Here is a 12,824-nt window from a genome sequence, read left to right on the forward strand (position 1 = left end):
TCTCCACTCAGAGGATTTATCTATTTCCACCATATTTCCTATTGCTTCAGAACCTCCCATTTCCTTTATATCTTCCTTTATAGCCACCAAGCCCGAGGGAGTAGAAACTGATTAAGAAATGTAAGTGTATATCCCAGCCCCACAGCTTGCTTCTGGTACCAGAGTACCATTTCTGGCCCAGTACAGATTCCTGTGCTCCAGCTTAATTTTTTTTTCCAATAATTGCTAACATTTTAAAATTGTATTTATTTGGCTATGCTGGGTCTTCATTGCTGTGCAGGCTTTTCTTTAGCTGTGGCAAGCAGGGGCTACTCTTTGTTACCGAGCACAGGTTTCTCATTGTGGTGAGTTCTTTTGTTGCAAGGGCTCTGCGGGCTATGGGGTCTAGGATGCACAGGCTTCAGTACTTGCAGCACGTGGGCTCAGCAATTGTGGTTCCAGGGCTCGAGACCAAAGGCTCAATACTTGTGGCACACGGGCTTCATGTGGGATCTTCCCAGACCAGGGATCGAACTTGTATCTCCAGCATTGGCAGGCAGATTCTTTACCACTGAGCCACCAGGGAAGCCCTTTAAGTCTTCTAACCCCACAAGCCCTCTAACCCCACAAGTCTTCTTTCCCATATATATCTTGCCTTTGCTAATAAAGAATAAGGGTCTAAGATCAAATGCAGAATGCCTTGATGTGCTAGAATAGGAGGAGGATGACCTAAGACGATCTGTCCATTCACTTCTCCTCTCCCCCACCTTGGAGGCGGGTGGGAAATTGACCTTCTAGTCCTCACCATAGCCTACCTTGTCCTTTACCCCCTGAGCAATCATCACCACCCCCAATACACAGTTCTTCTAAAAGGATGGAGGTGCCCATTCTTTTCTTGGAACCCAAGGTTGTGGCACAGAATAACCTAGGAAGAAATCTGATCTCCTGGAGAACAGAACCCTCTTTTCCCTCAGAGGCTCAGACACTCCTAGGCCAGGGCTATGGACATCACAGAAGATGGGGCTGCACAGTGAAGACTACTTGGGGCCACCCTCTGAGCCCTCTCCAAGGCATAAATACAGCAGAGAATCACTGAAAGGGTACGAGATCACACAAGGCCCTGGTGAAAGAGAAGAACACAGGTAGGTGAAATCAGTAAGCTCTATCACCAAGGCACTGAGAAGGATGCTGGACTGAGCTGTACGCATCCTTTTACCCCTCTGGCGCCATTTACTTCTCATGCAGGAGTGAAAGGCGAAAAAGTTAAAGGGAAGTATTTAAAGGAAGTATTAAAGGGTAAAGGGAAGTATTTAAAAAAAAAAAAAATTAAGGCAGTGGGAAGCCCTGAATTTCCCTGCAGGTGACTTCACATTAACTGAAATAAGTGCTTCACATTTGTAATCTTATTTAATTCCTGCATTTCTACAAAGTATCACCATTTAACAGACAAGGGAGTGAGGCTTTAAGAAACCAAAAGACCAGCCCAAGGTCACAGAGCTAACAAGTGACGTGCATGAGATTAAACACAGATGCTTTCCTCTGTGACATGTTTCCATCCACAGCAAAAGCCCAAGGCCACTTTCATCGTAGAAAACGGCCAGTGCTGAAGGCCATAAGCAAGGACCCACTCGGGGGCGGGCAGAGGAAGGGCAGGCTGCAGCTCCAGTAGGAAAGCAGGACTGGCATCCTCCACCCCTAGTCCCCGAATGACCTGGAGAGACAGCAACTTCCTGGGAAAGCGCGCCTGTGTATCAAATCACCCCCCTCCCCCCAAGCCCCATTCCCAAGGCCAGGATCCAGCTTTCCAATAGCTTTACAATTCGTTATTGGCTCCGAGTCACTGGCTGAGGGCCCAGTTTCTAACTCTCAGGCTCGTAATCAGTCTGGAAACCCCAGGGTTATTTTCACCATGTCTTCAACTCTCATGGAATGGAAGGTGGTCTCATACAAATCACCAGGGCACCATAGTAAACCCATCTCTGATGGAGATGACTGAAACAAGTGCTCTAAAGGCACAGGCCTTGAAGCTGCCTGGGAGCTGCCAGAGTGGAGGGGAACACCGGAAATAACAGCAAATGTAATGCGGCTTTTGGGAGATTTCTCAGGAGAAAAGGAGCCAACAAAAATTCCTTTTCACTTCCTATACGGGGGTGGGAGAGGGGCATAAATGGGCACATGGCCTTTGCTATGACATGATCAGAACTGAAATCTCCAGGTACACACTCCAGGAGTCCCACCAGCCCTTCCCCTGTATCGTGCATGGTTTGTGATGCCACCAGAAAAAAGGCGAGGGGGGAGTCCTGTAATTAGTTTCTTCTAGGAAGTTTCCCTATAAAATCAACTCTTTGTTGAAGGAGTGAAGTGAAGTCGCTCAGTAGTGTCCGACTCTTTGCGATCCCATGAACTGTGTAGCCTGTCAGGCTCCTCTGTCCGTGGGATTTTCCAGGCAAGAATACTGGAGTGGGTTGACATTTCCTTCTCCAGGGGATCTTCCCAACCCAGGGATTGAACCCAGGTCTCCTGCATTGCAGGCAGACTCCTTATTGGCTGAGCCACGAGGGAAGTCACTCTTTGTTGAAATAAAAGTATAAATATTTAAATAAAAATGATCCTAATTTGCATATGCTGCTGCTGCTGCTAAGGCGCTTTAGTCGTGTCTGACTCTGTGTGACCCCATAGACAGCAGCCCACCAGGCTCCTCTGTCCATGGGATTCTCCAGGCAAGAGTACTGGAGTAGCTTGCCATTGCCTTCTCCGAATTTGCATACAGATGTTTATTTTAAAAACATGAATGTTTAGACATAAACCAAGGACATTTCAACTAAATCTTGATGTCTACTTCCCCTTTAAAGAAGCCTCTTACGGAAGCTGTTTTTAGGAGCTGTAACCACAGGCCAGGCATTTGCAGCTTCAGCATCAAAACTACAGGATCTCTGAGAGTCACTGATCAAACACTCCCTTGCTCTGACACTACTTCTCAAATTCAGTAAGCCTCATCTTTTCCCCAACCCCCTGTGTTTCCATTTTCCTAACTAGGTCATAAGTTGGGAAAAATGAGACAATCCCAAGCTACTCTTCTTTCTAAACATAAGGATTTGTTTTCCTGGATGAACACATTTGTGTTGTAGGAAGAGGCCCATCCACTCTTTCCCTCTCTAACTGCTGTTCTTCCTGGCTCCGTCTCCTCCTCCTCTCTGTTGGTGAAATCTTGGACATGTACTGAAAGCTTTTAGACCACACGTCCTGTGGTTTCACACCACAGCCCTCATCTTTACAAGGCCTTTTGTGAACACATGACATTCACAAGATCCATCGTTGAGTTCTGGTCTACATCCCTGGGGCCTGTATCTGCCTGCCATTCCATATTCCCAGAGCTCCTCCCTGGGCCTGTGGGCTTGGCCCACCCACAGGGCTGGGATGGCCTCAATCCCCGGGCCAAATGCCTCCCCTGTGCTCACCAACCAGGGAGCCAGGGCCACACAAAGGAACTTCCTTCCGTTGCTTCTCAAACTATGGCCCTTGGAAATAACCTTGCAAAACTATGAGAACAGTCACATAATGCTTCTCTATAGCTGTCTTCTTTGGAGTGAATCTAAAGTACTAAGATTCAAAGACAAGGTATGTGAAGTCTCAAGCAACAGGTCTTCTTAGGGAGAATTGGGGTCTTATTAACTAGATCTTGCCTGAAATCTACTCCTCCTTATACCAGAAGAGGAGTGCCACTCAGGATAAAAGCTGAATATAGGGATTTATCCCTGCGAAGGTTATCCTCACTTCAGCAAAAACAGGTTCAAGGGAACTACGTTCAAGATACCACCTTCATCAAAGAAATTAAAGGGCCAGGGCCTTGCTGCCCAAGGACTAAAAGACAAATTCATGACACTAGTGGGCTCTGCACTTGGGAGAAATACTGGAGAAGGCGTTAGTGATAAAGTGATACAGATAAAGATTCAGGACTGCTACAGCAGAATTTTCAGATGAGGATTTCCTGACTTTTACTTAAAATTTTTTCTAGTTCTCTTGCCATGCAGGGCTACAAGTGGAACAGAAATGTACAGAGGAAAAGCACAGAACTGGAAAGAATCTCCCTACCAGATTGTAACTTGTCCTCTTGTGATATTTTTCTTTAGGAGAGAAACACATTTTTAGGCAAGTGAACACACTCCTTAAGCGTTAGAGTTGGTGACATACATAAATGATGTTTTAGGAAACCTCAGAATAATAGACAGTTCTGGAACAGCTTAGTTAAGTAATTCCAACTTCAGTTCTCTGGGGTGATTCCTATCATTCCCTCCACCAATTCCATCCTGCCAATCTTACAAGATTCTTGAGAGGAAACAGTGTCTCTGTTGAGGGGTGCAGTACTTTAAATTGGTCTTCCCAGGAAATTTGAAATCTGGCTCCCGAAGTTGTTTTTCCTAAAGCCTTTTGTCAAATCCTCTGTGCTGACCCTCCTATACAGGACTGCAGTCTCCCCAACTTGCTCCCAGCTCCCTGCACTCCCTGTACTTGAAGAGGGGGAGCCCTCAATACATTAGGGCTCCCTCTAAATCTGTCATCTAATAAGACCTGCCTCAATCTCCCTGCCTCAATTCTCAAGTGCAGAATACCCATAAACTCTAACAAGAGAGGTCAAGTCACTAAGAAAGATCTGGTCAGGAAAACAGTCTATTAACTACTGACATACACACACACAGATCCCTCCTCAAACTCTTAAGTTGGAAAGATTTCCTGGAATCACGTCCGGTACAAAACCAAAGAAATGCTCAAAACTAACAAATAATTTTCTGAAGCTATAATTAAGACATCAAAACAGTCAGATGGTTTGGGGAGAGCTTATCAACTATTAAGATGTACTTCTCAACTTCTGTTTAGCAACCTGTCCTGGTAGGCTGCCTGCCATGGAAACATTGTTGTTATTCAGTCCTAAGACCTGGACTCTTTCCAACCCCATGGACTGCAGCACAGCAGGCTTCCCTGTCCTTCATTATCTCCTGGAGTTTGCTCAAACTCATGTCCATAGAAACAGTTAATGCCACCCAAGAAACACCTTTCTCCAAAAGCACCTGAGAGTGTCTGACTTCAACTTGAAAACTATTGCCAAGGAAGCAGTTTGAACTCACAGTTCATTTTTGTTTTCTGCGAAGCCTGCATTTGAGTCTTCTTACCAGCCTCTTACCTTCCTCTGCTGAGCTCGTTGGTGACTTGAAGACAAACACTTTTTTGTAACTAGCCCTACCTGGGCATACGTCTGACCTTCCCGATGGACCTCACCTGTTTCATATGCTTTCAGGTATTCTTCATCATGCAAAAAGTAGCTTTCTAATCTAACGCTGACATCATAGTTTACAGTCGACCTGATGTTTTTCCAGACATATTCCCACTAGATCCTTAAAACCTCCTTGTGGGACAGGCATGCGTAATCACTATTTTACAGGTCACGTAATAGAGCACGGTTTTGTGTGTGGGCTTACACCTAACTGCCTCACAGACAAAACCGCTTCCGAGTTCAAACTTTTTGCAGGTTGCAGGCCAGTCTCTGGGGGGAGGCAATTGGATGTATTCATGTCCTCCGAAAGTGTAAATAAAATCCCGAAGTGTTCAGCACTTTCACTTGATGTGAATACAGAACATCATTTCGACGTGATGCTGGACTGAAGACCTAAGCTCTGGCTTGCCCAACTAGGAGGTGGAGCTGGTTGTTCCGCCTCTTCTCCGGGCCTCTGTGGCGAAGAGATGGGTCGCACGGTCTACACCGCACCGGGCGGATCTCCTCCGAAGGCCCGCAGCCCAAGCCTGTGTCACCCCCGCCCCGGCGGTGACATCAACGTAGGTCACATGAGCGAGCCCCGGCGGGAGTTCCGACGAGCCCCCCGGAAAAGACGGTGGTTAGCCTGCAAACAGGGCAGACAGACGGGCACGAGCTCGGCGGCCGCTGCCAGGCCCCGAGGCGGTTGCCAGGGAGGCGCTCGGCACCCCGTGAGGCCCCCAGGCGCACAGCGCTAGGGCGCCGCTCTGCCTGGGCGGCCCCTGCCCTCGCCCGCGGGGCCGACGACGCGTGCGCCGCCCCCAGCCTCCGCCCCCCGCCCGCGGGACAAAACCGCGCGTGCGCGTAATTAACGCGGCTCAAGGGCACCGGGGATTAGCTTGGGTTTTGCACGCAGACCGCTGAGTTGGAAGAGGCCCGTGAGATTATCCTGTAGTCTAGACGACCAGGGCAGTGGTTGGGGGTGCTTGTTAAAATTCCAGATTCCTGGGCTCCATCCCCAGAGGCCTGCGTAAAACCCGAGAATCTGCATTCTTAAATTAACACCCAGATAATTCAGCACAGGTGGTCCTCATTGTCTGGACCTTCCCTCCTATTTCAAGGAATGTAGGAATTGGAGCACAGACGTGGAGAAGTGATCAGCCCAAGGTCGTGCAGAATTAAGTGGCAGAGCCCGGTAGAGGACCCACGTTTGTGGGCCGGCAGTCAAGTGCTTTCCCTCTGCCGTGCCCTGCTTCTCTCCTGCCTCCTTTACCGGGCTGGTTCCATCAGGACCAGGCAGGTGGGCTGGCTGGCAGTTCATCCGCATTGGTCAGGCTAACTGAAGAATGAGAGTCACTTTCTCGAAAGAACCCCATCCAGCAACTCCTCATCAAAGCTCCACTTCCTGCTCTGGGGCCCTTGGTGCTGCCTCTATTCACCTGGGATTGGGGTACCCTGGAGAACGCTGAGCCCACACCCCCACCCAGGGAGCAATGGCCAGTTTGGGGGATAAACACACCCCCTTCCCATACACACTCCTGTGTGGATGTAATCATGGAGGACTGTCTGTGTGTAGGCATCACAGGCTTCATGCAAAAATGTAAATTGCTCCTGTGTCTACATGCACGCCCACACGTGTGTGTGTGTGTGTGTGTGTGTCTGTATGTGTGGAGTTTGGAGGGGGGTGGTGGGTATGAGTTTGGTTTCTGGCTCAAGTTTAGGCACATCCAGTAACAGGCAGTGGCCCCAATCCAGGACAGCTGGATCATATGTGCTGACAGCCACTTTCAATGGCCTGCATGGGGAACTGGACACTCCCATGCAAACCCTCACAAGCAGCAGCTGGAGATGCACCAGGAATAAGCGGAGCTGAGGTTCCTGCACACACTCATGTCTGGTGGGGTCAGCAAGGCCCCCCAGGACAAAGCCTGGCGATGAAGCCGGTCCATGTGGAAGAGAAGGGAGGAGGCCTGGGGCTGCAGCCCTATTTGCTCTCACCCCTGGGGGGACAGCAGCTAGCAGAGGGGTTCTGCCAGGCTTCTGAGAGAGCAAGTCCATCCCCTGCCATGGTCCTCCGCTCCTCCGAAATCTCTGCCCCTCCTTATCTGTCCTGTCCCAGCCTTGCTGTCTCAAAACCTCAAGGCTGCAACTCTTTCCGAGAAAGCCAGGAACACAGCTGTCAGTCCCTTCCCTCTGGGGGAGGCCCGGCTCTCCCTCCTGGCTCCAGATGTAAAGGCACAGCTGGGAGAGTGGCGGGAAGCCCACTTGGCAGCTTAGCAGGGTCTGGGAAGATGGGAAAGAAAGCCGGGCAGAGACCGGCAGACAGCAGGACTATCACAATTATAAAAACCTGGGCTGGGGGAAGAAGGGGTGGAGGGCAAAAGCATTCCATCATTCCATCCCCTGGCCCAGCGACTGCTCACAGGCCTTGCCAAGCCCTCAGACACCACCCGTGCCCTGCCCATCCCAATTCTGGCTGCCTGGGCCCCTGGCAGGACTTTCTGTAAACTCCATTTTATGATTCCCACTTAATCTGAGAAGGAAACTTGGCTTTCTTTGTCTGTCTCCACCCTTGTCCTTAAACACACACCTTCCAACATGTGATTCTGGAAATAAGGCTGGTGAGGGAGAGAGAGCGAGGGTAAAGAGAGAGCTGCCACTCCCAACCACAGGCATCCTCCTGCCCCTCCTACCTCTGGAGAGTAAACCAGGATGCAGAGCCAGGCTAGGTGTCCAGCAGACAGGGCTGTCTGGGCACCAGTCGCTTGCCTGCTATGCCAGGGTGACAATGCATGACTTGGCACCACCCAAGCATTGTATTCAGTAAACAATGACTTCTTGAATTACCCTGGCCCTCCTGCCCACTACCGGGTGAGAGGGCCCACCGCTGTGGCCCACTCCCCATCCGCGACTTCTTCAATCTGAAAGGACAGAGTATCACAGCTGCTTCTGTTTTAGGAAAAATAGTTTAATAATTTGTAACCTATTTTAGGTCACTTCCACCATGGAGCCCCTGCGCCAGTGCTCTTCCCATGCCTGCTGGGAGGGAGCAGCCCCTCTCTGGGGGGGGGCACTGCCCACTTCAGACGCCCCGCTCTCCTGGGAGGCCCGCTCTGGGCCTAGGCCGTAGTGGGTGCATCACTTCTATCTGTGTCAGAAGTGAGCAGAACACTGTCATATGCCCCCTCTTCTGGATGCCATGGGGCCAGCCCACAGCACATTCCTACCCCTTAATTAAATAGCCCCTTAAATAATCTCCCGGCACTGGCAGAGAGGGGAAGCCACAGAAGCAAGCCCCCATGCCCGGGCAGCCCCTCCTGCCCCAGGGCCTCCACCCTGACTCCATCTGGCCTCGACCAGAGCAGCCAGGGGCACGGCCTCGTCTCAGACCTGGCCCCCTCCACACACAGGAGAAGGTGAGTCCAAGTGGGCCATGCTGGCACCAGGCACCCCCAGAGGCATGGACAGGGGCCGCTCAGCAGGGTGAGCCGATGGGAACAGCTCCTGCCTGAGTCAGAAGTAAGTGAGGTTCTTGACCGCTCCGATCTCCAGCATCCGCTTGATGGCCAGGGCCTCCTGGGAGACATTGTGGCCTGACCACTGTGGAGACAGCCAAGGAAGCAAACTGAGGAACTTCTAGGCAGCTCTCTGGCCCTCCCGTAACCCCATGCCCGGGAGCTCTGTTCCCCGGGCCGGCTCTTGCAAGGAAGACAGAATATGGAGGATGCTGGCCTGGGAGTCCAGATACCTCTCTCCGCGTGACCTCACAGGTGAGCCATCTCTGGGCCCCCAGCATCACCCTCACTCACTCAGCGTCCCCAGGCCAGTTGGACCCACCCAGTTCACCAGCAGGGACTGCTTACCATCATGGACTTGAGCGTGATATACTCATAGTAGTGAATGGACTGCTTCTTCTGGTGGGCGTCTGGGTAGCCGAAGCCAGCAATGTGCACCAGGTCGCAGAGGTGGAGGGCCAGGGTAATGGCCAACAGCCCTGTGGTAGGCTTCTGAAGGACAAGGCGTGGGCAAGGTATTAGAGGGAGCTGGAGTCTTTCAGCACCTCTAGGCCAGCGCTCTGCAACGTAACCTTCTAGTATCATGGAAATGTTCTTCATCTGTGCTGTCCTCTATGGCAGCGACGAGCCACATGGGGTTCATGCAGCTAAGGAACTGAACTTCTTATTTTATTCAATTCTAATTAAATTTTAAATAGCCTCCTGTGGGGAATTCCCTGGTGGTCCAGTGGTTAGGACTCTGACCGAGCTCTCACTGCCAAGAGCTTGGGTTTGATCCCTGGTCAAGGAACTAAGATCCCACAAGCCATGAGACACAGCCAAAAAAACAAAAAATAGCCACATGTGGCTCATGGCTACCATATGGCATGCTGAGGCTGTGCTTAGTCACTCAGTCGTGTCCAGCTCTTTGGGACCCCGAGGACTGTAGCCCACTAGGCTCCTCTGTCCATGGGGATTCTCCAGGCAAGAATACTGGAGTGGGTTGCTATACCCTCCCCCAGGGGATCTTCTTAACCCAGTGATCAAACCCAGGTCTCCTGCGTTGCAGGTGGATTCTTTATTATATAAGTCACCGGGGAAGTCCAAGAATACTAGATTGGGTAGCCTATCCCTTCTCCAGGGGATCTTCCCGACCCAGGAATTGAACCAGGGTCTCCTGCATTGCAGGTGGATTCTTTACCAACCGAGGTACCAGGGCAGCCCTAACATATGGCATACTACAGCTTAATACATCTGGGGAGGGCTCAGACCTTTGGGGATGATGATGGCAATCAGAATGATGGTACTGACAACAACAATAATAATATCTATGACTTTCGGAGCACTTGCTACGTGCCAGACACTATGTTCTTACCCCTTATGTCATCTCATCTGTGTGTGCTTGCTCAGCTGTGTCCAACTCTTTGTGACCCCACAGACTGTAGCCCGCCTGGCTCCTCTCTCCATGGGATTCTCCAGGCAAGAAGACTGGAGTGGGTTGCCATTTCCTCCTCCAGGGGATCTTCCCAGCCCAGCAATCGAGCCCGCGTTTCCTCCCTTGGCAGATGGATTCTTTACCACTGCACCACCTCTCATCCAGTCCTCACAAAAACACTTTGAGATCGATACTATTATTAGCCCCATTGTACAGCTGGGGAATTGAGGCTTAGAACTATTAAACAAGTCCCTCCGGGAGTAGAAAGGTTCTGCTCTCCATCCTGGAGAACCTTACCTCTCCCAGAAGCCCCGGGGCACTCACACTCCTGGGCTATGTGCCCTTCATGAGGGTGGGCTCTGCCTTCCGTAAAGTGGGGTCAGCAGTACCTCCCCCACCCCCCACCATAGGGGCTGCTATGAAGATCTCAGTTTCTCCACCCCAACTCATCCATGGGGATGCGCCACCTGATAGCCCATCCTCATACATCCTCTTTCTTGGCTGGGATGACCTGCCTTCCAGACCATTTCAGTGGCCACTCCCAATGACAAGCCACTGCCCGGATCTTGTCAGACCCCCTAAGGCCAGGTGTTCCCCAGGGCCCCTTTCTGAGCTCTCCTATCCTTTCATCTGTCACTTCCTGCCCCAGCCTTCTGTTTCAACCCTGTTGCTTTTACCTACATTGTGTTATCTCAACCAGTTCAGACCTCTGCCAAACCACACATTCATCACCTTCTAGCTAGCTCTGCCTGGACGTGGGATTTTTAAACTCGCCAAACTTTCCTCTCTCCCTGTTATCCTGTTGTTGTTAAACATATTACCATCCACCCAGTTGTGCTGGAAATCTAGAACTATCATACATCCCTCAATTTCACCTTAAAATCAATGCTATAGCAGGAGAATTCTAAGATGACCAGCAATGACCCTTGGCCTTGAGAGTGTATGTAACCTATGAGAATGACAAGTTATATTACACTGTGTTAGATTGCTTCATATGGCACAGAGGACCGGAAGATAGACAATCCTGGTGGGCTTGACCTCCTCTCATGAGCTTTTACATCTGGGTCTAGAGGTCAGCAGTGGAGGAAGTCGGACATAAGAAGGATTTATCACACATTGCTGGCCTAAAGATAGAGAGGGCTGGACAGCAAGGTATGTGGGCAGCTCTTAACAGGCTGAGGGTACCACCCCTAGGCTGAAAGCAGCTAGGAAATGGGGACTTCGGTCCTGCAACCACAAGGAACCAAATTCTTCCAACAACAAGAATGAACTTGGAAGTGGATTTCCCCCTCTAAGCCTTCAGACAAGAATGCAGTCAGGCTGCCAACTTGATTTCAGCCTTGTATATTCTAACCAGAGAACCCAGCCATGCTGTATTGGACGTCTGACCTCCAGAACTATGAGTCAATACATGGTTGTTGTTTTAAGCCGCTAAACTGTGGTCATTTGTTAGGCAGTGACAGGAAACCAACACAGATGTCAAGCCCATCCATTTCTTCTTCCTTCTGCTAGAAGCCAGGTTCTGGTCCTCATCTCCGGCTTCTCTCTCTAGCCTTCACCCTCTGCCATCAGGGGCATAAAATTCCTCCTTGCTGCCCCCCATCCACCTCCACGTGCGCTAGAACTCAGTGCCAGGGGCGCTGCTTGGTCTTGCCGAATGAAATACCTTTCCCCAAGTGTCTGCTCCCTGGGCCCCATGACCCCTTAAGGCCCAACTCTAGTTTCACCTCTTCTGATGGTACCACTCCGAACAGCCCCAAGCAGAGGTCCACCCCTCCTCCAAGACCCCACAGCACTTGGAACAACTCTCTGCTAGAGCATCTTGCCACTCCAGGTTGCAACCTGTGTGTTTATTCTGCTAGGCTGAGTTTCCTTAGTGCAAAGAGCATGTCTTACTCCCCGTGTATTCAAAATTGGGGCCTGGTGCTAAGCAGTCATGAAAGCAGGCATTCAACACAGGAAGGTGAATCATAATAGATATTTAGTAAAAAAATAAAATCATAGGGAGTTCTCTAGTGGCCGATGGCCTAGTGGTTAGGAGTCCAGCTTTCACTGCCATGCATGCATGCTAAGTCGATTCAGTCGTCTCCAACTCTTCGAGACCCCATGGACTGTAGCCCACAAGGCTCCTCTGTCCATGGGATTCTCCAGGCAAGAATAACCGGAGTGAGTTGCCTTTTCCTCCTCCAGAGGATCTTCCCAACCCGGGGATCAAACCCACATCTCTTATATCTCCTGCACTGGCAGATGGGTTCTTTACCACTGATGCCATGGATTCAATCCCTGCTCAGGAAACTGAGATCTCACAAGCTGTGTGGCACAGCCAAAAAAAAAAGAAAGAATAAAATCATTTATTCAAAATTTGGCTAATATTTATTGAGCATTCACAGTGTGCCAATCTTCATGATAAGCACATTACATAATTATCTTTTTAAATCCTAGAATGGCTATTGGAAAGGTCAATACTGATAATTTCCCCACCACTCAGATAAGAAAACCGAGGCTCTAAGTGGTTGACTGGCCCAAGGCCATACAGCAGGCAGCACCTTGAGTCCTTTCTCTGTCTGATAGTTACCTCTGTCTCCTACCCTACACAACCTGAGGGCTCAAAGACTACGGAAGTACCTGCTTGAGGTACCAGTATAACGAAGCCCGCCAGCCAGAGACC

General features: G+C 50.4%; 1 protein-coding gene across 14 annotated transcripts in view; it reads right to left on the reverse strand.

The window, feature by feature from the left end:
- The window catches only part of ST3GAL4 (ST3 beta-galactoside alpha-2,3-sialyltransferase 4), a 60,608-nt gene that overhangs the window by 6,215 nt on the left and 41,569 nt on the right, over positions 1-12,824 (reverse strand). For 9 of the 14 annotated variants that reach the window (XM_081535008.1, XM_081535009.1, XM_081535020.1 and 6 more), the window contains 2 exons: positions 9,091-9,234; positions 8,178-8,827 (listed from right to left, as the gene is read on the reverse strand). In XM_081535008.1, coding sequence (XP_081391134.1) covers positions 8,741-8,827; positions 9,091-9,234 — 231 coding nt within the window. In that variant the 3' untranslated portion in view covers positions 8,178-8,740. Of the gene's footprint in view, positions 1-8,177; positions 8,828-9,090; positions 9,235-12,824 lie in introns of those variants that run through there. The other 5 variants (XM_081535014.1, XM_081535022.1, XM_081535021.1 and 2 more) reach the window with 1 other exon arrangement.

This window comes from Giraffa tippelskirchi, chromosome 10 (assembly GCF_054371585.1).
Source record: "Giraffa tippelskirchi isolate mGirTip1 chromosome 10, T2T-mGirTip1v1.2.pri, whole genome shotgun sequence".
Lineage (NCBI taxonomy): Eukaryota > Metazoa > Chordata > Mammalia > Artiodactyla > Giraffidae > Giraffa > Giraffa tippelskirchi.